The 26,776-nt window shown below is 42.1% G+C and overlaps 1 protein-coding gene across 1 annotated transcript; it reads left to right on the top strand.

The window, feature by feature from the left end:
• Nucleotides 1-614: 614 nt before the first annotated feature.
• On the top strand, nt 615-23,723 carry LOC141111716 (uncharacterized). Its single transcript, XM_073603860.1, has 3 exons — nt 615-3,192; nt 22,121-22,588; nt 23,665-23,723. Exons 1-3 carry the CDS (start codon nt 615-617, stop codon nt 23,721-23,723), a joined length of 3,105 nt encoding a protein of 1,034 aa, XP_073459961.1.
• The last annotated feature ends 3,053 nt before the right edge of the window (nt 23,724-26,776 follow it).

The raw sequence follows: 26,776 nt of genomic DNA, 5'->3' as shown, positions 1-26,776 counted from the left end.
TTATTTTTTATAAATAGTAAGAAAAGATTGAAATGTCTCCTTGATGCAAAATAGCAGCAGACTGCAAGCCCCTGAGTCCTGAAGCCAGGCTTTCCCTGAATCCCCACCTCGTAGTTATGTAGTTGAATCTCTATTGGCACTGTAGATTATGCATCTGCTGAAGCACAGCACAACAAGTTCACTTTAATTGAAGCTGCCAACTGCTTATACCATCTTACTTCACTGCTTGGCCACTCCATTTACCTGGAGAAGGACCCTTACATGGTACTTCTGGGCATAGGGGAGTAGGTCACTCACCTTCTTTTCTCTCACATGACTGCATCGGTGCTTGGTGATTGGCTGCTCTGGCAACCAGTGTTGTCACGGGAGTCAGGAGAAAGTCAGTAATCTTGTGTAAGTCAGGACCTGGAGAAATTCTAGGAGAATTTGTGACAACCAAATACATGCTTTGAATAGATGCTGTATGTTCTTTAAATGACCTGTATATTTTTTGTTCTGCACAGCTTGTGCCCTTGATAAGGTATGCCAGTGGACTCAGTGGTTTGATGTCAACAAGCCAAGCGATGGATTGGACAGTGGTGATTATGAAACATATGAAGAGATAAGAAAGCAACATGAACTATGCAGTGTACCTGAGCAGATTGAATGCAGAGCAGTTAATGCCCCTGATGTCGGTTTGGGGAATCTGCATCAAAACGTTCACTGCAATGTATCTAATGGTCTTATCTGCAAGAACAGTGAGCAGGATCCAAGTGACAGCCTATGGCGGAAGTGCTTCAACTATGAGATCCGAGTCACCTGCTGTGACTATCAATGTTTCACTACTACCTCTCCTACTACCACCACTACGACTACTACCCCCAACAACCACTACTGAAACAACTCCAGTTACCATTACAACACCCATCACTACTACCTCTCCTACTACCACCACTACGACTACTACCCCAACAACCACTACTGAAACAACTCCAGTTACCACTACAACACTCATCACTACTACCTCTCCTACTACCACCACTACGACTACTACCCCAACAACCACTACTGAAACAACTCCAGTTACCACTACAACACCCATCACTACTACCTCTCCTACTACCACCACTATGACTACTACCCCAACAACCACTACTGAAACAACTACAGTTACCACTACAACACCTATCACTACTACCTCTCCTACTACCATCACTACGACTACTACCCCAACAACCACTACTGAAACAACTCCAGTTACCACTACAACACCCATCACTACTACCTCTCCTACTACCACCACTACGACTACTACCCCAACAACCACTACTGAAACAACTCCAGTTACCACTACAACACCCATCACTACTACCTCTCCTACTACCACCACTATGACTACTACCCCAACAACCACTACTGAAACAACTCCAGTTATCACTACAACACCCATCATTACTACCTCTCCTACTACCTCTCCTACTACCACCACTACGACTACTACCCCAACAACCACTACTGAAACAACTACAGTTACCACTACAACACCCATCACTACTACCTCTCCTACCACCACTATGACTGCTACCCCAACAACCACTACTGAAACAACTCCGGTTACCACTACAACACTCATCACTACTACCTCTCCTACTACCACCACTACGACTACTATCCCAACAACCACAACTGAAACAACTACAGTTACCACTACAACACCCATCACTACTACCTCTCCTACTACCACCACTACGACTACTACCCCAACAACCACTACTGAAACAACTCCAGTTACCATTACAACACCCATCACTACTACCTCTCCTACTACCACCACTACGACTACTACCCCAACAACCACTACTGAAACAACTCCAGTTACCACTACAACACTCATCACTACTACCTCTCCTACTACCACCACTACGACTACTACCCCAACAACCACTACTGAAACAACTCCAGTTACCACTACAACACCCATCACTACTACCTCTCCTACTACCACCACTATGACTACTACCCCAACAACCACTACTGAAACAACTACAGTTACCACTACAACACCTATCACTACTACCTCTCCTACTACCATCACTACGACTACTACCCCAACAACCACTACTGAAACAACTCCAGTTACCACTACAACACCCATCACTACTGCCTCTCCTACTACCACCACTACGACTACTACCCCAACAACCACTACTGAAACAACTACAGTTACCACTACAACACCCATCACTACTACCTCTAATACTACCACCACTACGACTACTACCCCAACAACCACTACTGAAACAACTCCAGTTACCACTACAACACCCATCACTACTACCTCTCCTACTACCACCACTATGACTACTACCCCAACAACCACTACTGAAACAACTCCAGTTATCACTACAACACCCATCATTACTACCTCTCCTACTACCTCTCCTACTACCACCACTACGACTACTACCCCAACAACCACTACTGAAACAACTACAGTTACCACTACAACACCCATCACTACTACCTCTCCTACCACCACTATGACTGCTACCCCAACAACCACTACTGAAACAACTCCGGTTACCACTACAACACTCATCACTACTACCTCTCCTACTACCACCACTACGACTACTATCCCAACAACCACAACTGAAACAACTACAGTTACCACTACAACACCCATAACTACTACCTCTCCTACTACCATCACTACGACTACTACCCCAACAACCACTACTGAAACAACTCCAGTTACCACTACAACACCCATCACTACTTCATCTTCTACCACCACTATGACTGCTACCCTGGCAACCACTACTGAAACAACTCCAGTTACCACTACAATATCCATCACTACTACCTCTCCTACTACCACCACTATGACTACTACCCCAACAACCACTACTGAAACAACTCCAGTTACCACTACAACACCCATCACTACTACATCTCCTACCACCACTATGACTGCTACCCCGACAACCACTACTGAAACAGCTCCAGTTACCACTACAATATCCATCACTACTACCTCTCCTACTACCACCACTACGACTACTAACCCAACAACCACTACTGAAACAACTCCAGTTACCACTACAAAACCCATCACTACTACCTCTCCTACTACCACCACTACGACTACTACCCCAACAACCACTACTGAAACAACTCCAGTTACTGTTACAACATCCATCATTACTACAGGTGAGTGAACATTGTATATTCAGTAGTATTAAAGACAAAGGGGGAAATTTACTTGCAGTGCACTTGTAGTGCAAAGTGGATTTGACTTTAGTAAATAAACCCCTTTGTCCTGCATGAGCAAGGTTACAGAGGGGTTTATTTACTAAAGTAAAATCCACTTTGCACTACAAGTGCACTGCAAGTAAATCAACCCCAGAGTTTCCTTAAATTAAGCTGAATGATAATGGTTATAGAATGTTATTATTTGCAATTCATCCATTACAATTGTCCATTTCAGCTAAACAGGTGGGTTACAATAAGCTATGTTCTAAAAGCCAATTCTCCACAAAGCTCCAGTAACACACGTTCTTCACAACATTTGAATCTGAATGATACTTTGAAGGAAAAGAACATAACGTGTCATAATAAGTGGCTATACCGTGCTAAATATAGTGTGTGGCATAACGGGGCTGAAATTAGCCTACTCACAGTATACAAACATCCTGGAGTCCTTGTACTCACAACTGAGAGATTTTACAAATACAAAGTTTGGAAAGCACACCAATGTAGTTCATTACTTATCAATTTAGCTTGAAAGAACGCAGAGGGGCATATTTACAAAGAAGTAAATGTGACTTTCACCAAATATTCGCTGGTGGTGAATTAAATACTGACACTGAAAACACATACTCCAGGAAGATTCACCTGTAGTGAATGTTTGTTGGATGTTAGATTTACTGCTTTATATATATACCTGTTAAGTTTTGCTAAACGGTCATTGATTTAGAGCTCTGATGCTCTGAATGCTATTCTGTATAAAGCATTAAACTTGCTGCATATGATGTAGAACGTTATGCTTTCTCAGATTGTTTGTGCTATATGTTGCGTATAAATATACCATGTACAATAACAGATAATGTTGTAATGGCACACATAATTAAATAATTATAACTTTTGATTCAACACCTACAAGTGATAGCACAACACTTACATCTATGCCACCAAACACCACAGTGACAACCATGACATCTGAAACAACACAAAGGAGTTGATTTACTAAAGCTGGTGCACTTTAGACATGTGCACACTGAAATATTTCGTTTCGGAATTTCGTTTTCGTCCGAAAAATAAATGTATTTAGTTACTCCTGAAATTCCTTTTTCTTTATTTCGTTTTTAGTTAAAAACTTGCATTCGTCCGAAAATCCAAATTAATTAAGGTCGAATCTGTCATTGAAGGCTTATGGTGTCTGTCGAATGTTCAAAGAAGATTTGACGGAGCAGCTAAACTGTACGACGCCGTATAGTTTAGCTGCTCCGTCGGAACTCCTTAGAACTTTCAACAGACACCATAATCGTAAATGAAAGTAAGTTTCCTTTACATGCGTTAGTTCTAGCTATTTTACTGCCCCTCCTCTTTGGTTACAATCAGCCAATAACATTCATCATCATTATTGTTTTTACTTTACTTCCCCCACCCAATTCCAGCAGCGATCTTTTCTCCCCTATGCCGAATCTTTTCTCTCTACGTCAAATCTTTTCTCTCTACGTCAAATCTTTTTTCTCTATGTAGAATAATCTTGGACTAATAGAGCTAAGGTTAGGCACATTCGACCACAGGTTTGATGGACACAGATTGTTATTGTCAGCATCATGTCGAATCTCCTATCTATATTGAACTGTTTTAGCAACAAAAACGAAAATAAAGCATTTGTTTATGTCGGATCTTTCGTTTTTAGGATTCTGCACTTTCGTTATCGTTTGTTAAAACGATAACAAAAATATCTGAAATTCGGACGAAAATGCATTCGGACGAAAATGAATGCACATGTCTAGTGCACTTAGAATCTGGTGCGGCCGTGCATGGTTTTATTAAGCTTTGGCAATAAAACCTGGAAGCTAATTGGATTCTATGCAGAGTTGCACAGAATTTGCACTCTTCAGTTTTTAGTAAATAAACCCCATAGTATAGAGTTTTCTGTCTTTTCAGCACGGGGATGCAGAAAACCAGAGACATCATGGGGTTGGTTTACTAAAGGCAAACAGATTGTGCACTTTGCAAGTGCAGTTGCGCCAGTGCTTAGTAAATATGGTATTACTCGGCTGACTTCCCTCATCCAATCATGTGCAATCAAAAATGCTGCTTTTTTAAATTTCCTTGCATGTGATTGGATATTCAATGCAAAGTGAAGCTTCATTTCATTTACTAAGCTTTGGAGCAAGCAATTGAACTTACAGAGTGCAGCTGTGCTTGCAAAGTGAACACTCAGTTTGCCTCTAGCAACTAAACCCCCATGTGTGTTTATTGAAAAAAACAATAAACATTTAAGCATATTCACTTTTTGAATCATATTCAGTCTGAACATGAGATCGGACCTAACTAGGAGCTCATTTACTTTAACTGACAATTGCACAGTCATGCAATACTGTACCCACATAAAATGATAATTTTTTTCACACAAATAGACATTTCTTTTGGCAGTATTTGATCACCACTTTTTTTCGGTTTTTGTCTTTTGTTTATCATACAAACGAAAAAAAGGCCTAAACTTTTGAAAGAAAAACAATATTTTTTTGTTATAAATCATGTCCAGTACAAAATAAAAAACTTCATATTTCTTTATAAATTTAGGCCAAAATGTACTGTATTCTGCTACATGTCTTTGTTAAAAAATCCCAATAAGTGTATATTAATTGGTTAGTGTGAAAGTTATAGCATTTACAAACTATGGTATATATATTTGAAAATTGATCAATCCTGATGTACTGACAGCTATCTAATTTATTGAGGCCCTTAAATGCCCCCCCAAATTACCCCCTTTTTTAAGTAAAAAGTGTAAAGTATTTAGTAAGAGGCATGGCAAGTTTTTTTTGTTTTTTTTTTATCAGATCATCTTTATTAAACTTTTCTTTTCCATTTTCACAAAACATACACACAATTCACATTGCCCAAACTTTTGACTCCCATTTTCCTTTTTTTAAATATTTCATAGCCTACGATATATACATATATATTTATCAGCATACACAGACTCCATTCACCATCTTGTAACCCATTTCCCACAAAATTATATTATATACAGTATACCCCTCATCTAAGTGTTTTTTTTCTCAATTATTTAAATACACCATTCATTTAAGACTCCAAATGTCTGAGAGATTCTCCACATTTTTCCCAAAATTCCCTTTACTCATTAAGTATACAAGGTATCCCCAGGTATACAAATGTTTATCTGAGAAGCAATTGACACCAAGGTTTCTCCGAGAGGGTCAACTGGCAGGAGGACAGACTTATTCCAATTTATATTGAAGCCTGGATAAGATCCAAAGATATTAATAAGAACCATCAGGCCTTCTAAAGATGTGAACCAAAAATAATAGTGCATCATCTGCATACAATGCCAAGTTCTCCTCAGCCTCACTGCAAAATCCCACTATTTGGGAGTCACTCCACATAGCTGCAACCATCAGCTCCAATGCCAAAGCAAATAATGGGGGGGCAGTGGGCATCCCTACCTGTTGCCTCTCCTTAGTCCAAATGGGGCAGACAAAGTGTTGTTGATTCTAAGGCGGGCTGTTGGGGCTTGAAAATGTATTATGTGGGTTAAGTTGTTATATCAAGCCCCAACAGCCCGCCTTAGAATCAACTTTGTCTGCGCGACCCCCAAATAGTGCGATTTGTTAATATCTTTGGATCTTATCCAGGCTTCAATTAGTAAAGGGAATTTTGGTACAAAATACAATTTAATTTTTCACCCTCCTAAAAAAAATTTGAGATGTAAAAAAACTATTTTTTCCGCACTACATGTAGCTTCGGAGCAGTAAAACTGCTGGGCATCAAGCGATTCCCCTTCTGTTTCCCTGTTTGGATTTGCCACATATGCCTGCTCGGTCTCCTCAAATTGCCATTGCCTAGCTCGTTTCCCATTTCCTGGTGTTAGTTTTAATAGTTGATACTTCCTTTAAACATAAGCCTCTTGAATATGCCTTTAATGTATCCCATACTATTAAAGAAGAGGCCTAGTGTCTGTTATCAATAAAGAAAAGTCCCCCAATTGTGATGATATTTGGTCAACATGTTTAAAAAGGGGAAAGCCAAAAAGGATTTAACTCCCAAATGCCTGATGCCCTATGTGCCCTAAGTTCATGGTCAACAGCATCGGTGAATGATCCAACAACCCCCTAGCAAGGTAGTTGACCTCGAATATACTGAATAATTTCCTAGAACCAAATCAATACACGACATAGATGAATGTGTACGTGAGAAACAGGAATGTTGAGGCACCAGGGGATGACAACATCTCCAAAGATCTGTGAGTCCAGCTTCAGACAGATAGTGGCCAAATGGCGTTCGTTCCCTAGGGCCCAGAGGCTGACATTTTTTTTAATACATCCAGCATTATCCAGTATATTAAAATCTCTAACTACAATAAGTGGGACTAATGGGTGGCTTATATTAAATTGAAGAAAACACTTCAAAACCTCTATATTAAAAGGTCTATATACAATATAGACCAATATGTCAATATGCAAATGTGTGAATCCCAGTGACACAATAAAAAAAAAATTGCCACATTTTATTGACCACTGATTGCATCACCCTAAGGGGGGCCCCAGTTGCAATTAATATACTCACACCCCCAGAATAATTAGTGTGCACTGAATGATATTGCACAGAATACCCAGCCTGTTTCAACAGATGTAGGGACTTATTTGTTAAATGGGTTTCTTGTAGACAAACAATAGAGGGGTTATAATGCTTTAAGGTAGAAAATAGCAGTGTGTTTACTAGCAGTAGTCTTTTAATGGCCTCTAACAATCCAGGATAATACTGTGCTCTTATATGAAAAAAATAAAAATAAACCCTAAATAATATGTTTACTGAATATAGAAAGCTTGTAAAATGTAATATTTGCAAAGGATAATAGGGCTCCGTAGCGAGGCCCATATGGCTTTACTTACAGCAAGAATGGAGTCTTAGCCTAGAATAAACTTTAATTGAATAAGAAAAACTGAAGACACTACATACATTCTTCACGTACAACATGAAAAAAAAATAATCAAGCAAAGAACAAGACCAAGCCACGCCATTCATCCCCCCACAAATTAGTTGAGGGAGGAGTAATGGCGGATTGTGCCCATTTGACATGGAGCCCAGACATATAGGCTACAACTCTCTAGAATACTAATTTTCCCATCAACCCTCCGCAAACCTGTGCAAATACCGTAAGTTAAATAGCCCTACTGCAGAGTCAAATGCAGTTTAAACATGCTGTCATTCAGAAACAATCCAGCCGGCTGCTGCAGCTGGGGATTCAAAGAAATTAGTAATTCCATCCACCAACACCCGTAATTTTGCCAGATATAGCATCGCATAGGACAAATTAAAGTGGAGTTCCACCCACTTTTACAACTCTTCAGCATCCCTCACTAAACTGTGCACTGTAAACGAATTGAATATTTTTACATTTTTTTTCTCAGCACTTACTGTATATCTGCTGTATTCATTTTTCACTTCCTCCTCCCTGGCCGCGGCCCATCGCCTCATTTCCTGTTTGAAATGCCTTCTGGGAAAGGGGCGGCAACTTCCTCTGACACTGCCGTTGCTATGGAAACTGACCTGAAACCTATTACACTGCTTGTGCTGCACTGAGCATGTGCGAGATCTGCAAGGATGAGATCCAGGAAGAAATACAGTCTGGCTTCAGATGCCCAGACTTAAGATGGCCATGGCCTGTTGTAAGTTTATAAAATAACAAACTACTGCTATAAACTAACAAAACAGACCTTAGTTTACAGACTAACTTTACTAGAATACATTAAGCTTGTGTATTATAGGGATATTTTTATTTAAAAAGTATAATTTCGGCCGGAACACCACTTTAAGGACTCTTAAACGCCATTTGATTTCTACATATTTAGCCCGTCTGCGATGTATCTCCACCTAAAAGTCCGTGAAGATTGGTAATTTAACCACTTGCCGACCGCCACACGACTATATACGTCGGCAGAATGGCACGGGCAGGCAAAAGGACTTACAGGTACGTCCTTGCCTGCCCGCGGGTGGGGGGTCCGATCGGACCCCCCCCCCCGTGCCTGCGGCGGTCGGCAAATCTCCCCCGGCGATCGGTGGTGAGGGGGAGGCCATCCATTCGTGGCCCCCCCCTCGCGATCGCTCTCAGCCAATGGGATCATTTCCCTGCCTCTGTATTGTACACAGAGGCAGAGGAAATGATGTCATCTCTCCTCGGCTCGGTATTTTCCGTTCCGGGCTGAGGAGAGAAGACTGTAATGTAAGTGCACAACACACTACACACACAGTAGAACATGCCAGGCACACAAATCACCCCGATCCCCCCCCCGATCGACCCCCGATCCCCCCCCAATCACCCCCCCCGTCACAAACTGACACCAAGCAGGTTTTTTTTTTTTTTTTTTCTGATTACTGTATTGGTGTCAGTTTGTGACAGTTACAGTGTTAGGGCAGTGAGTGTTAGGCCCCCTTTAGGTCTAGGATACCCCCCTAACCCCCCCTAATAAAGTTTTAACCCCTTGATCACCCCCCGTCACCAGTGTCGCTAAGCGATCATTTTTCTGATCGCTGTATTAGTGTCGCTGGTGACGCTAGTTAGGGACGTAAATATTTAGGTTCGCCGTCAGCGTTTTATAGCGACAGGGACCCCCATATACTACCGAATAAATGTTTTAACCCCTAGATTGCCCCCTAGTTAACCCTTTCACCACTGATCACTGTATAACCGTTACGGGTGACGCTGGTTAGTTTGTTTATTTTTTATAGTGTCAGGGCACCCGCCGTTTATTACCGAATAAAAATTTAGCCCCCTGATCGCCCGGCGGTGATATGCGTCTCCCCAGGCAGCGTCAGATTAGCGCCAGTACCGCTAACACCCACGCACGCAGCATACACCTCCCTTAGTGGTATAGTATCTGAACGGATCAATATCTGATCCGATCAGATCTATACTAGCATCCCCAGCAGTTTAGGGTTCCCAAAAACACAGTGTTAGCGGGATCAGCCCAGATACCTGCTAGCACCTGCATTTTGCCCCTCCGCCCGGCTCGGCCCAGCCCACCCAAGTGCAGTATCGATCGATCACTGTCACTTACAAAACACTAAACGCATAACTGCAGTGTTCGCAGAGTCAGGCCTGATCCCTGCGATCGCTAACAGTTTTTTTGGTAGCGTTTTGGTGAAATGGCAAGCACCAGCCCCAGGCAGCGTCAGGTTAGTGCCAGTAGCGCTAACACCCACGCACCGTACACCTCCCTTAGTGGTATAGTATCTGAACGCATCAATATCTGATCCGATCAGATCTATACTAGCGTCCCCAGCAGTTTAGGGTTCCCAAAAACGCAGTGTTAGCGGGATCAACCCAGATACCTGCTAGCACCTGCGTTTTGCCCCTCCGCCCGGCCCAGCCCACCCAAGTGCAGTATCGATCGATCACTGTCACTTACAAAACACTTAACGCATAACTGCAGCGTTCGCAGAGTCAGGCCTGATCCCTGCGATCGCTAACAGTTTTTTTGGTAGCGTTTTGGTGAACTGGCAAGCACCAGCCCCAGGCAGCGTCAGGTTAGTACCAGTAGCGCTAACACCCACGCACGCACCGTACACCTCCCTTAGTGGTATAGTATCTGAACTGATCAATATCTGATCTGATCCGATCAGATCTATACTGGCGTCCCCAGCAGTTTAGGGTTCCCAAAAACGCAGTGTTAGTGGGATCAGCCCAGATACCTGCTAGCACCTGCTTTTTGCCCCTCCGCCCGGCCCAGCCCAGCCCACCCAAGTGCAGTATCGATCGATCACTGTCACTTACAAAACACTAAACGCATAACTGCAGCGTTCGCAGAGTCAGGCCTGATCCCTGCGATCGCTAACAGTTTTTTTGGTAGCGTTTTGGTGAACTGGCAAGCGCCAGCGGCCTAGTACACCCCGGTCGTAGTCAAACCAGCACTGCAGTAACACTTGGTGATGTGGCGAGTCCCATAAGTGCAGTTCAAGCTGGTGAGGTGGCAAGCACAAGTAGTGTCCCGCTGCCACCAAGAAGACAAACACAGACCCGTCGTGCCCATAATGCCCTTCCTGCTGCATTCGCCAATCCTAATTGGGAACCCACCACTTCTGCAGCGCCCGTACTTCCCCCATTCACATCCCCCAACCAAATGCAGTCGGCTGCATGAGAGGTATTTTTATGTCCTCCCGAGTACCCCTACCCAACGAACCCCCCCAAAAAAGATGTTATGTCTGCAGCAAACGCGGATATAGGCGTGACACCCGCTATTATTGTCCCTCCTGTCCTGACAATCCTGGTCTTTGCATTGGTGAATGTTTTGAACGCTACCATTCACTAGTTGAGTATTAGCGTAGGGTACAGCATTGCACAGACTAGGACACACTTTCACAGGGTCTCCCAAGATGCCATCGCATTTTGAGAGACCCGAACCTGGAACCGGTTACAGTTATAAAAGTTACAGTTACAAAAAAAGTGTAAAAAAAAAAAAAACACAAACAAAAATATAAAATAAAAAATAATAGTTGTCGTTTTATTGTTCTCTCTCTATTCTCTCTCTCTCTATTCTCTCTATTGTTCTGCTCTTTTTTACTGTATTCTATTCTGCAATGTTTTATTGTTATTATGTTTTATCATGTTTGCTTTTCAGGTCTGCAATTTGTTATACTTTATCGTTTACTGTGCTTTATTGTTAACCATTTTTTTGTCTTCAGGTACAGCATTCACGACTTTGAGTGGTTATACCAGAATGATGCCTGCAGGTTTAGGTATCATCTTGGTATCATTCTTTTCAGCCAGCGGTCGGCTTTCATGTAAAAGCAATCCTAGCAGCTAATTAGCCTCTAGACTGCTTTTACAAGCAGTGGGAGAGAATGCCCCCCCCCCACAGTCTTCCGTGTTTTTCTCTGGCTCTCCTCTCTCAACAGGGAACCTGAGAATGCAGCCGGTGATTCAGCCAGCTGACCATAGAGCTGATCAGAGACCAGAGTGGCTCCAAACATCTCTATGGCCTAAGAAACCGGAAGCTACGAGCATTTTATGACTTAGATTTCGCCGGATGTAAATAGCGCCATTGGGAAATTGGGGAAGCATTTTATCACACTGATCTTGGTGTGGTCAGATGCTTTGAGGGCAGAGGAGAAATCTAGGGTCTAATAGACCCCAATTTTTTCAAAAAAGAGTACCTGTCACTACCTATTGCTATCATAGGGGATATTTACATTCCCCGAGATAACAATAAAAATGATTAAAAAAAAAAAAAATGAAAGGAACAGTTTTAAAATAAGATAAAAAAGCAAAAAAATAATAAAGAAAAAAAAAAAAAAAAAAAAAGCACCCCTGTCCCCCCTGCTCTCGCGCTAAGGCGAACGCAAGCGTCGGTCTGGCGTCAAATGTAAACAGCAATTGCACCATGCATGTGAGGTATCACCACGATGGTCAGATCGAGGGCAGTAATTTTAGCAGTAGACCTCCTCTGTAAATCTAAAGTGGTAACCTGTAAAGGCTTTTTAAAGGCTTTTAAAAATGTATTTATTTTGTTGCCACTGCACGTTTGTGCGCAATTGTAAAGCATGTCATGTTTGGTATCCATGTACTCGGCCTAAGATCATCTTTTTTATTTCATCAAACATTTGGGCAATATAGTGTGTTTTAGTGCATTAAAATGTAAAAAAGTGTGTTTTTTCCCCAAAAAATGCGTTTGAAAAATCGCTGCGCAAATACTGTGTGAAAAAAAAAAATTAAACACCCACCATTTTAATCTGTAGGGTATTTGCTTTAAAAAAATATATAATGTGTGGGGGTTCAAAGTAATTTTCTTGCAAAAAAAATAATTTTTTCATGTAATCAAAAAGTGTCAGAAAGGGCTTTGTCTTCAAGTGGTTAGAAGAGTGGGTGATGTGTGACATAAGCTTCTAAATGTTGTGCATAAAATGCCAGGACAGTTCAAACCCCTCCAAATGACCCCATTTTGGAAAGTAGACACCCCAAGCTATTTGCTGAGAGGCATGTCGAGTCCATGGAATATTTTATATTGTGACACAAGTTGCGGGAAAGAGACAAATTATTTTTTTTTTTTTTTTGCACAAAGTTGTCACTAAATTATATATTGCTCAAACATGCCATGGGAATATGTGAAATTACACCCCAAAATACATTCTGTTGCTTCTCCTGAGTACGGGGATACCACATGTGTGAGACTTTTTGGGAGCCTAGCCGCGTATGGGACCCCGAAAACCAAGCACCGCCTTCAGGCTTTCTAAGGGCGTAAATTTTTGATTTCACTCTTCACTGCCTATCACAGTCTCGGAGGCCATGGAATGCCCAGGTGGCACAAAACCCCCCCAAATAACCCCATTTTGGAAAGTAGACACCCAAAGCTATTTGCTGAGCGGTATAGTGAGTATTTTGCAGACCTCACTTTTTGTCACAAAGTTTTGAAAATTAAAAAAAGAAAAAAAAATTTTTTTTTTGTCTTTCTTCATTTTCAAAAACAAATGAGAGCTGCAAAATACTCACCATGCCTCTCAGCAAATAGCTTGGGGTGTCTACTTTCCAAAATGGGGTCATTTGGGGGGGGTTTGTGCCACCTGGGCATTCCATGACCTCCGAAACTGTGATAGGCAGTGAAGAGTGAAATCAAAAATGTACACCCTTAGAAATCCTGAAGGCGGTGATTGGTTTTCGGGGTCCCGTACGCGGCTAGGCTCCTAAAAAGTCCCACACATGTGGTATCCCCGTACTCAAGAGAAGCAGCTAAATGTATTTTGGGGTGCAATTCCACATATGCCCATGACCTGTGTGAGCAATATATCATTTAGTGACAACTTTGTGCAAAAAAAAAAAAAAAAAAAAAAAAAAAAAAATTGTCACTTTCCCGCAACTTGTGTCAAAATATAAAATATTCCATGGACTCAACATGCCTCTCAGCAAATAGCTTGGGGTGTCTACTTTCCAAAATGGGGTCATTTGGGGGGGGTTTGTGCCATCTGGGCATTTTATGGCCTTCAAAACTGTGATAGGTAGTGAGGAGTAAAATCAAAAATGTATGCCCTTAGAAATCCTGAAGGCAGTGATTGGTTTTCGGGGCCCCGTATGCGGCTAGGCTCCCAAAAAGTCCCACACATGTGGTATCCCCATACTCAGGAGAAGCAGCTAAATGTATTTTGGGGTGCAATTCCACATATGCCCATGGCCTGTGTGAGCAATATATCATTTAGTGACAACTTTTTGTAATTTTTTTTTTTTTTTTTGTCATTATTCAATCACTTGGGACAAAAAAAATGAATATTCAATGGGCTCAACATGCCTCTCAGCAATTTCCTTGGGGTGTCTACTTTCCAAAATGGGGTCATTTGTGGGGGTTTTGTACTGCCCTGCCATTTTAGCACCTCAAGAAACGACATAGGCAGTCATAAATTAAAGGCTGTGTAAATTCCAGAAAATGTACCCTAGTTTGTAGGCGCTATAACTTTTGCGCAAACCAATAAATATACACTTATTGACATTTTTTTTACCAAAGACATGTGGCCAAATACATTTTGGCCTAAATGTATGACTAAAATTGAGTTTATTGGATTTTTTTTAGAACAAAAAGTAGAAAATATCATTTTTTTTCAAAATTTTCGGTCTTTTTCCGTGTATAGCGCAAAAAATAAAAACGGCAGAGGTGATCAAATACCATCAAAAGAAAGCTCTATTTGTGGGAAGAAAAGGACGCAAATTTCGTTTGGTTACAGCATTGCATGACCGCACAATTAGCAGTTAAAGCGACGCAGTGCCAAATTGTAAAAAGTGCTCTGGTCAGGAAGGGGGTAAATCCTTCCGGGGCTGAAGTGGTTAACCACCTGTATTTCTAGATCAGTTCTCTGTCTTGCCAACTGTAGAATAGTGTCTCTATCTTTATAATGCAATAGTTTAGTAGTTTAGGAAAGAATGCCCTTGGGGGGACTCCTGTTGTTGGGGCACGGAATGGCACTCTATGAGCCCGCTCTACTGTAAAAAATGGGGAAAACTTTTCTCTGCCCAATACAGAGAAAAAACAGGATTCAATGAACTCTAGAGTGTTTTTACCCTCCGCCTTTTCCAGCATGCCCAGTATTTGGAGATTATTCCATCTCAGATGGTTCTCCATATGCATGCCACGGTATCAGAGGTTTTAGCCAAAGTATCTCGAGTGTCCTCTTTTAGAGGGGCCAAATTGTCCTCCAGGGTACTTACTCTTTCCTCCAGGGTACTTACTCTTTCCTCCAGTACTGTGGCCCTATCCCTCAATTTATGCATATCCTAACAGATATGCAAGATCTCTTCCTTCATGCCTCTCACTTCAACAGATAAAGACGCTCCATATGTGTGTACCGCTGTCAAGATTTCTTTTAATGTCAGCTCAGGGGACTGCTTTCCTGTACTCACTGAGTTAGTAGCGGAGGAGGACGCCGTGGGTGGCAAGTCTATCATACTGGTCTGTAGCGAAACCGTTTCTGATGGATTTTGCGGCTGCTGGGATGCTGGAGAGAGCGATGAACCAGATTGAACGGACTTCAGTGGTGATTTCTCTTACTAGGAGTGCTGGCAGTACAAGGCAAACTTGCTCAGTTTAGCTGCTGCCTCTTTCTGCTTTTCCCGTTTCTGTGAGGATGACACTGCTCCATTTTGTGACAGCCGACCAGTTGTTTTTCCCCCTTCCTTTTTTTTGTCATTGCTGCACAACTTTAGATGAAAAGCAAGGGGCGACAATACAATACACTCACTATGGTAACACTGCACAGCACTTATATCAGTGTCAGCTTGAATGCACGTGCCAGAGCTCTGGACCAGCAAGGAGAGGCAGACTTTTCACAATACAGAACGGTTTTGCAGCTGTCATAGCCAGCAAGTCTGCCTTAGCTTAGACACGTGTCGGGCTTTCAATCACGAACCTGCAGAGCATCCATCTACTCACATGGGCAGCTGAGCCACACCCCCCCCCCTATTCTTTTTAAGTTGTCATTTTTTTGGTGACATTTATGGGGAAAATGAAAAAAAAAAATTTTTCACAGTTATTTCTTTTTTACATCCTGTCACCAGTGCAGTACATGTAATGATATGACTGGTGTGGGGGTTATCAGGAATACTGACTGATGACAGTATGAAAAAAAAATAAATGATATAAATAAATATATATATATTTTTAACATCCTGTCATCAGAGTAGCTCAGTGTCACCACAGTGACACTGTATTACTCTGGGAGATTGATTAGGGATCACTGTATAGGCAATAGCTGTCATAAATGGGTTTCCTATCCATCCATGAACAGCTTGCTTTTGATTATGATCTGTGATTGGCTAAGCTAGTTACATGGTACAGGTAGCCAGGCACCATGTGATTTCTGTGGGCCAATCACAGATCACAACAGTAAGCAAGCTGTTCATGAATGGAAAGCCATTCATGACAGCTTGTTTACATTGTTATCATGTGAATGTTATGATCAATCATAGCAATCACATTGATACCAGGTTACTGGATACAGTGGATACTATGAGGGATACTACACAGGAGCAGGCTCAGTCAGGTATATATACCTGACTGAGCCTGCACGTGCCACCTTTCCACAATAAATTTACTGCACAGGAGCAGCAAGTTGTCAAGGATGTAAACATGATTTTCAAGTGATTATAAAGTCTAGTTTAAAAAAAATAACAAACATGTTATACTTACCTCCTCTGTGCAGTTGGTTTTGCACAGAGCAGCCCAGATCCTCCTCTTCTCGGGTCCCTCCTTGCTGCTCCTGGCCCCTCCCTCCTATCGAGTGCCCCCAGAGTCAGCAGCTTCCTATGGAGGCACTGGAGCCGAGTCACAGCTCTGTGTGCCCATTCAGACATGGAGCCCCTACCCGGCCCCACCCCCTCTCTCCCCTGATTGGCTGACTGACTTTGATTGACAGTCACAGGAGCCAATGGCACCGCTGCGGTGTCTCAGCCAATCAGGAGGAGTGTCCCAGATGGCTTAGACATTTGTGGACATCGCTGGAGAGAGATGGAGCTCAGGTAAGTAATTAGGGGGGTGCTGAGGAGGCTGCTACACACAAAAGTTTTTTTATCTTAACGACTTCCATACCGGGCCTATTCTGGAACTCCTCTCCTACATGTAAAAATCATCATTTTTTTGCTAGAAAATTACTCAGAACCCCCAAACATTATATATGTTTTTTTAGCAGACACCCTAGGAAATAAAATGGTGGTTGTTGCTCGCACCGTATTTGCGCAGCAATTTTTCAAACGCGTTTGTTTTTTTTTAAAAACAGTTTCATGAACTAAAAACTAACAAAACAGTAAAGTTAGCCCAATTTTTTTGTATAATGTGAAAGATGATGTTGCGCCGAGTAAATAGATACCCAACATGCCATGCTTTAAAATTGAGCACACTCATGGAATGGCGCCAAACTTGGGTACTTAAAAATCTCCATAGGCGACGCTTATTTTTTACAGGTTACCAGTTTAGAGAAATAGAGGAGGTCTAGTGCTAGAATTGTTGCTCACACTCTAACGCACGTTGCGATACCTCATATGTGTGGTTTGAACCGCGTTTTCATATGTGGGAGGGACTTATTTGTGCGTTCGCTTCTGAGCGCGAGCTACCGGGGTCAGGGGCATTTTAATTTTTTTTTCTTTTTTTTACTTTCTTTTATATCTTTTTACAGTTTCTTTTACATTTTTTTTATCACTTTTATTTCTATTACAAGGAATGTAAACATCCCTTGTAATAGCAATGTTTCGTGACAGGTCTTCTTTATGGAGAGATGCGGGATCAATAAGACCCCACATCTCTCCTCCCTGCTGGAAAGCATGAGATCGAAAAAAAAAAATCCACAATCTCATGCTTACCAGCCTCGATCGTGGCTTTGTTTACAACCGCGGCCCAGACGTGACATCATAACGTTGCGCCTGGGCCTCCGACGGTCATAGAGATGACTGGAAATCTCTATGGACGTCATCCGGCGGCGGCCGATTCTTTCTCCGGGTCCCAGATGGCACGAGACAATAATGTTTAACGTTTTTATGAGGAAATAAACCGTTTTGGTATACAGAGAGCACTAGATTTTGCCTTTTCTGTTCCTATGTACATCGGACCCCATTGAGGGAATCTGTACTGGCTGGTACCAACCTAATCCATGACCAGCTGATTCATTTATATCACTGAGAGGGAACCTGCTTTTTCTGACCTTCTGGTGAAACGGGTCAAAACGTGAGGTGAGCGGCTAGGATATTGAGGTGGAGGAGAGCACTTGCATTTTCAACGTTTATGCACTGGTGGTGTGCTGTGCGTTTTTGTACAGAACAATATGTAGAAGAATATATATTGGCCTAAACTGATGAAGAAATTTGTTTTTTAAAAACATTTTTGGGAATATTTATTATAGCAAAAAGTAAAAAAAATGTTTTTTTTTTCAAAATTATCGCTTCTTTTTGTTTATAGCGCAAAAACTTAAAACCGCGGAGGTGATCAAATACCACCAAAAGAAAGCTCTATTTGTGGGAAAAAAAAGGACATAAATTTTGTTTGGGTGCAACATCACACGATCGCGCAATTGTCAGTTAAATCGACGCAGTGCCGTATCGTGACCAAGTGCCAAATTGTAAAAAGTGTCCTGGTCAGGAAGGGGGTAAAATCTTCCGGGGCTGAAGCGGTTAAGTATGTTCATATAATGGCTGGCCATGGCATTTCTTGAAATACATAATGAAAAAGTCATGTGGCTTTGAGGCCACACGGAATGCTATGGCAGTATTTTCCCCATAGCTCTGATATTGAGTTAATGGTAGTTATTAGATACACAGCTCCAAGCATCAGCGTGTATTAGAAATGTCTTTGCAGAATGTCAACAGTTATGTAATGCTCACTCCAAAGACATGCTGGTAAGTTAATTGGCTTCTGTTTAAAATTAGCCCTAGTATATAATGTAAATAAGTGTGGCACTAAAAATATAATATATGTACGTTATTGGGCAAAACCAGACCGAATAACATCTGAAAGGCAATATGCACAATAAAGTATATTAATGAAAATTGATCGTATAAGAACTGTTAGCTGACACTAGCAGAAATAAGTACTGTGAAATGAAAAATACCATAAGCCTGAAGGTGTACAGGTGAACCACATAAGTAGATCATATAAAAACTGTGGGCTGACACTGGCAGCAATAATTAATGTGAACAGGAGTGAAAAAAATGAAAAGACAATGTGTGTAAGTATTGAAAAAAACACAAATCCCAACTAAGGGGAGGAGCAGTTATATGCATGTGAACCAAAGATGATGTGAAAATACTATAACATCACAAAACTGTGCTTCACACAAATAGGTGATTGTACATATAGTGAGGAGGTAGGAATAAAATAATAGAATGATGAGAATCAGGCATGTACTGGCCATTGGGACTACAGGGAGTTTCCCGGTGGGCCGATGGCTCAGTGGGCCGATTTCAGTGACAGTGGACCGCTGCCTCCCTCCGGTCCTCTGTCCCCCCCCCCCCCCCGCAGTGTTCACCTCCTCTCCCTGGCTAGTTATGCAGCGCGCCTGAATACAGACATGATGCTCAGGAGTCAACACTGAGAAGCTCATCATACGATCTGGAAGGAGGGCGGCCTCACTTTCCTGCCTAATCTTGTCCCATTGGGGGGGGGGGCGCCAAACTGATTCTTTGCCCCAGGTGAAATAATGTCTAGCTTCCCCACTGGTACTGCCTATAAGAGAAATAATGTAGAACGGCTAATGGCTAGTTGGGGGGGGGGGGCTTGGGTGGCAAGCCGGCATGGGAGAGACCTGTCAAAGTGGGCCAGTCTGGATGAAGTCCAGGGCCAAATTTTTGTCCCAGTCCAGCCCTGATGAGAATGTGAGTTGTGAGCACATAAACTACTAATAAAACTAAAAGTCCATCCTGAACTCATAGGTTACTGTCGTAACTCAAAGTCCGAAAATGCAACTGAAACGATCAACAACAGCCGGAAATAGTAATGGGGGGCCCTTAAATCCTATCGGACGAAACGCGTAGGGTTTGTTATGCCTGTCTTGCCACCATTTGTTTTATAGCGCTTTTTATACTCTTTCATACCTGTCTTTTTTTGAAGAGCCAGAGTGTGTTTTATTACTTTATTTTAAATAAAGCATTCTATAAGCTGATTTACACCATGGGGAAGTTTTCTTTTTAATCCCTTTACATCTGAGGATCTACATCTTTCCCACGGAGCCGGACCCTTGATGAGCAACCCTCCACTGGCACCTTTAAAGCTGCAAGTCAGTGAGAGCAGAGAGGTTTGGTCGGTGAGTGCTGCTGTCTTTCCACCATCTTCAGCTGTTGGGAACAAAGAGCTACTCCCCCGCTCCATTACAAGCCTGTTTGACTCCCAAGCCGCTGGCTGGGAGTCCATCTCTGTTGGTAAGGGTATTTTTGCCTATCCCTTTCATACAGATGTTGGATACCTTATCTTGTGGATGCCATCCCCGGATTTAAGGGCCCCCCATTACTATTTCCGGCTGTTGTTGATCGTTTCAGTTGCATTTTCGGACTTTGAGTTACGACAGTAACCTATGAGTTCAGGATGGACTTTTAGTTTTATTAGTAGTTTATGTGCTCACAACTCACATTCTCATCATTCTATTATTTTATTCCTACCTCCTCACTATATGTACAATCACCTATTTGTGTGAAGCACAGTTTTGTGATGTTATAGTATTTTCACATCATCTTTGGTTCACATGCATATAACTGCTCCTCCCCTTAGTTGGGATTTGTGTTTTTTTCAATACTTACACACATTGACTTTTTATTTTTTTCACTCCTGTTCACATTAATTATTGCTGCCAGTGTCAGCCCACAGTTTTTATATGATCTACTTATGTGGTTCACCTATACACCTTCAGGTTTATGGTATTTTTCATTTCACAGTACTTATTTCTGCTAGTGTCAGCTAACAGTTCTTATACGATCAATTTTCATTAATATACTTTATTGTGCATATTGCCTTTCAGATGTTATTCGGTCTGGTTTTGCCCAATAACGTACATATATTATATTTTTAGCGCCACACTTATTTACATTATATCCCTGTTACAATTTGTCTGATTGTTGTGTTGGCTGCTCTGCTCTCTTGTTGGCGCATTATTATTTTTGATTTCCTAGCCCTAGTATATGAATGTGAGTTGGGGACCTTGGATTGTGGGCTCCTTGAGGGTAGAGACCAATGTGAGTGTGCAATATATGTGTGGAGCACTGCGAGAATTGACGGCACTATATGGGTACCTTAAATAAATAATAATATAATAGATGAGCATCTTAATGAGACACAATGTACAGGGATAGGGATAATTGTAGATACTAACCCACACTCACTCAGGTTGAACTGGATGGACTGGTGTCTTTATTCAACCTTACTAACTATGTAACTCTATGTAACTATGCTCATGAGGTGTAGAAGACACATACACAGCAATGGATGGGGATTTACTAAAACTGGAGCACTTAACTGGATTTACTGAATCTGGTGCAGCTGTGCATGGTAATCAATCAGCTTCTAACTTCAGTTTGTTCAACTGAGATTTGACAATAAAACCTGGAACACTGTCTGTTCTATTTAAACAATGTTGATTTTACTATAAAGGATGTCTTTATAATAACGACCATCATCACAATTCCATAGTAATGTAATACATACAATATGAGTAATTTTGGCCAAAAAGTGTATTTACTGAGATAATAGATAATATGCCAGTCTATGTTTATGGCGTCTTAGACAAAGTCAGCAACACCTTTCAGTTTGGTAAAAATCCTTCTGGCCAGCCGTATATGTTCCGTATTAATTTATGGAAAAATGCCATTATTTCCAAAATTCAGTTATGCAAAGACTCCTTTGTAATAATGGAATCATGATTTGTGTTTCAGCAACTCCCTCTGTCTGCTCGTGGTCACAGTGGTTTGATGTAAGTTATCCTAATGATAAAACAGATGGGGGGGATTTTGAGACCTATAAGAACATCAGGGATGCTAAACTTCAAGTTTGTGATCAACCACAAGACATTTCCTGCAGAGCAAAGGCGAGACCGAATACAGCACTGGAAGATCTGGAACAGAACGTGACCTGTGATGTCTCCTATGGGCTTGTGTGTTACAAAAACCATCCTGTTTTTCCATGTTTAAACTTTGAAATTCAAGTCTACTGTTGTCCAGTTACTACAACAACACTTACAACTACGCCATCAACCACCACAGTAACTGAGACTACAACTAGCACAGAACTGACAACTACTTCAGAAGTAACAACACCTACAACTCTATTTACTTCAACAACACTTACAACTACGCCATCAACCACTACAGAGACCCAGACGACAACTCTGACTTCATCTACAAGTAAGTTCAGTGTTTGAGTCTGTAGTCTCTGACCATCTCTTGTACTATGTCTGCAGTTTCTGACCATCTCTTGTACTATGTCTGCAGTCTCTGACCATTTCTTGTATCATATCTGCAGTCTCTAACCATCTTATGTAGTATGTTTGCAGTCTCTGACCATTTCTTGTATCATATCTGCAGCCTCTGACCATCTTCTGTAGTACATCTGCAGTCTCTGACCATCTCTTGTATCATGTCTGCAGTCTATGACCATCTTCTGTAGTATGTCTGCAGTCTCTGACCAGCTCTTGTATCATGTCTGCAGTCTCTGACCATCTCTTGTATCATGTCTGCAGTCTCTGACCATCTCTTGTATCATGTCTGCAGTCTCCGACCATCTCTTGTATCATGTCTGCAGTCTTTGACCATCTTCTGTAGTATGTCTGCAGTCTCTGACCATCTCTTGTACTATTTATGCAGTCTCTGACCATCTCTTATACTATGTCTGCAGTCTCTGACCATCTCTTGTACTATGCCTGCAGTCTCTGACTATCTCTTGTACTATGTCTGCAGTCTCTGACCATCTCTTGTATTATGTCTGCAGTCTCTGACCATCTCTTGTATCATGTCTGCAGTCTAACCATTTCTTGTATCATGTCTGCAGTCTCTGACCATCTCTTGTACTATGTCTGCAGTCTCTGACCATTTCTTGTATCATGTCTGCAGTCTCTGACCATCTCTTGTACTATGTCTGCAGTCTCTGACCATCTCTTGTACTATGCCTGCAGTCTCTGACTATCTCTTGTACTATGTCTGCAGTCTCTGACCATCTCTTGTATTATGTCTGCAGTCTCTGACCATCTCTTGTATCATGTCTGCAGTCTAACCATTTCTTGTATCATGTCTGCAGTCTCTGACCATCTCTTGTACTATGTCTGCAGTCTCTGACCATTTCTTGTATCATGTCTGCAGTCTCTGACCATCTCTTGTACTATGTCTGCAGTCTCTGACCATTTCTTGTATCATGTCTGCAGTCTCTGACCATCTCCTGTATTATGTCTGCAGTCTCTGACTATCTTGTTCTCTTTATTGTTAAGAGATCATGGGAGGATCCCAGGTTAACAAAGACTCCTCAGGAGAGCATATCTGTGTTTGAGACGTTGCCATAGAAACATTTGCAAAGGGGAGGAGTTAGTAAGATGACCACGCCCCCGTGGGGGCGCCCAAAATATTTCTGCACCCAGGCATCTGTGACCCTAGGATCGGCCCTGGAGATGGGTTAGGCTTCCCTGAAGAGTTTTCAGGGATCACCTAAAGGCAGCCATAAAGATAGCCGAGCAGATTGAGATAAAGAGTTCCAGAGGATGGGAGAAGCTGTGGAGAAATCCTGGAGGTGAGCATGGGAGGAGGAGACAAGAGAGCTTAAGAGTGGAGAGGATGGTTTGGGTGATATTTGCAGACAAGATTGGTAATGCAGCTTGGGGCAAAGTTGTGAACGGCTTTGTCTGTTGTTCTTAGTATTTTGAATTTTATTAACTGGGCAATCTATAGCCAGTGGAGGGATTGGCAGAGAGCGGTGGAAGACAATGGTGGTTGGTAAGGTGGATGAGTCTGGCAGCAGTATTCATGATAGACTGAAGATAGTATCTAGAGAGGTAGGCCTATAAGAAGGGAGTTGCCATAGTGAAGGTAAGCGATAACAAGGGAATGAATGAATAGCTTAGTGGTTTCATTAGTTATGAAGGTGGAGTCTACAAGCTTTTTTACGTAACCGAGTGGCACCGCCCCCCTCTGACACCCCGGGAAAGCCATGGGGAAGTCCCTGTGTGTCAGAGGGGGCGGGGTCTCCCGGGAACGTCACCGTGTGGCCCCGCCCTCAGTTATATAAGAACTGTCAAAGCGAAGACGCGTCATACGGCGGGTGCTTTGTTTTTTTTTCTTTTTCAGTCCGTCAGCGGAGTAAGAGAAGAGGATGAATGGACTTCGTGGGACATTTTTTTTTTTTTCATTTTTTAATAAAGGACTTGTCCCCAAGCTGCGTCTTGTCTTTTTTAACATTTTGACACTTTTTTTGTGAAATGGTAGGGGTACATTTGTACCCCATTACCATTTCACATAGGGGGGAAGCCGAGATCTGGGAGTCCCCTTGTTAAAGGGGGCTTCCAGATTCTGAAAAGCCCCCCACCCACAGACCCCCACAACCACCAGGCAAGGGTTGTGGGGATGAGGCCCTTGTTCCCATCAACATGGGGACAAGGTGCTTTGGGGGGCTACCCCAAAGCACCCTCTGCATGTGGAGGGCATGTGGCCTGGTACAGTTCAGGGGGGGCGCTCTCTTGTCCCCCCCTCTTTTCCTGTGGCCTGCCAGGTTGCATGCTCGGATAAGGGTCTGATATCGATTTTTGGGGGGACCCCCATGTTAATTTTTTTAATTTTGGCGTGGGGTTCCCCTTAAATCCGTACCAGACCTGAAGTCTGGTATGGATTTTGATGGGAACCCCTACGTCATTTAAAAAAAAAAAAATTGGCACAAGGTTCCCCTTAATATCCATACCAGACCTGAAGGGCCTGGTATGGAATTTGGGGGAACCCCCACACAATTTTTTTTTAAATTTTGGTTTGGGATTCCCCCTAATATTCATACCAGACCCAAAAGGCCTGGTAATGGACTGGGGGGATCCCATGCCATTTTTTTCAATGACTTTTATATGGATTAGTATATCCAACAATTCACTATAGCCGCTATTACTTTTAAATGACTTTTCTTCCTTTAGAAATGTAATTTTGTGCAGAGACTATTCTAAACACAGGAAAAATGCGCCAGTTTACAGGCATACTATAGACACCCCCCAGGTATGAAATTTAAAGGAATATTTCACTTCTATTGTTTCACTTTAAGCATTATTAAAATCACTGCTCCCGAAAAAATGGCCGTTTTTAAAACTTTTTTTGCATTGATACATGTCACCTGGAACAGGACCCAGGTCCCCAAACACTTTTTATGACAATAACTTGCATATTAACCCTTAAAATTAGCACTTTTGATTTTTCACATTTGTGTCCTATAGACTTTAACGGTGTTTGAGTGTTCGAACAAATTTTTTGCCTGTTCGCATGTTCTGCTGCAAACCGAACCGGGTGGTGTTTGGCTCATCCCTAGGAACTAGTCATAATACACAGTATTAGTGTTTTATAAAAATGAAGCTTGTAAATACCGATTTAGAGCGATCTTCAGGCTGGTCACGTGACTCCCGACCGGTCTCCTCCTCCCACTTCCGGGCTACAGCAGGAGGGGCCGAGATCTCCCTCTGGCGTCAGCCGGGGAGGTCATGTGGCGGCTCAACCTCTCCCGCTGTAGCCCGGGGATTGGAGTAGGAGACCAGCCGGGAGTCATATGCAAAGCCTGAAGATCGCTCTAAAATGGTATTTACAAGCTTCATTTTTATAAAACATTTACAATGTGTGTTATGAATAGTTATGATAGAGGGGCTGGCAATGACAATTTCTAATATTTTATTTTTTGCTAATTGTGGCGGGGGGGCAGAGACAGAGACACACATGAAGATGACAGGCAGGGAGGGAGGGGGTGAAGGGGACAGGGGAGAGCTGTGGATGATGGAAGGACGTAAGCTGACCACTGTAGTCAGGGCTCAGACACCATAATTTTCATAAAAAGTAAAGATGGCTAGATGGTACCAGAGGATACAGCACCTCATCCCCTAAATAATCAAACGTTAAATGGGTGTGTGGACAAGGGATTATAGCGGTGCTAGGGTCAGGAAGATTAGAGAAGAAAAGATAAAACAAAAAATACTAAAATTACAAATTTTATTAATAGTCTATCATAAATACAATGTACATTATAAACAATTCATACAGTAATTATACAAATTTTGTGGATACATGTACTGTAAGTGACCCTAAGAATGGTCAAGTGGGCCAGATGGCAAGTGGCCGTTGAAGGAGGGGGGGCTCATTTTCCTACATGTTTCGCCAAAACATTGGCTTCTTCAGGGAACAGGAGCTCATATGGTGGATATATATAAAAAATTCTGTGTGGTGGACATAAAAACACATGTTAGAAATATTAATTTGACCAAACACTGCATAGTAAAAACAATAACACATTGCAACTGTGGCTGGACATTCATGCAACCCTAAGCTCCACACCACTAAACGGAACTGCGGACATACCTGGGGCGTCAGTGC

The sequence above is a fragment of the Aquarana catesbeiana genome, linkage group LG11 (assembly GCF_042186555.1).
Source record: "Aquarana catesbeiana isolate 2022-GZ linkage group LG11, ASM4218655v1, whole genome shotgun sequence".
NCBI lineage: Eukaryota > Metazoa > Chordata > Amphibia > Anura > Ranidae > Aquarana > Aquarana catesbeiana.
This window is presented reverse-complemented; position numbering and strand designations above follow the sequence as displayed.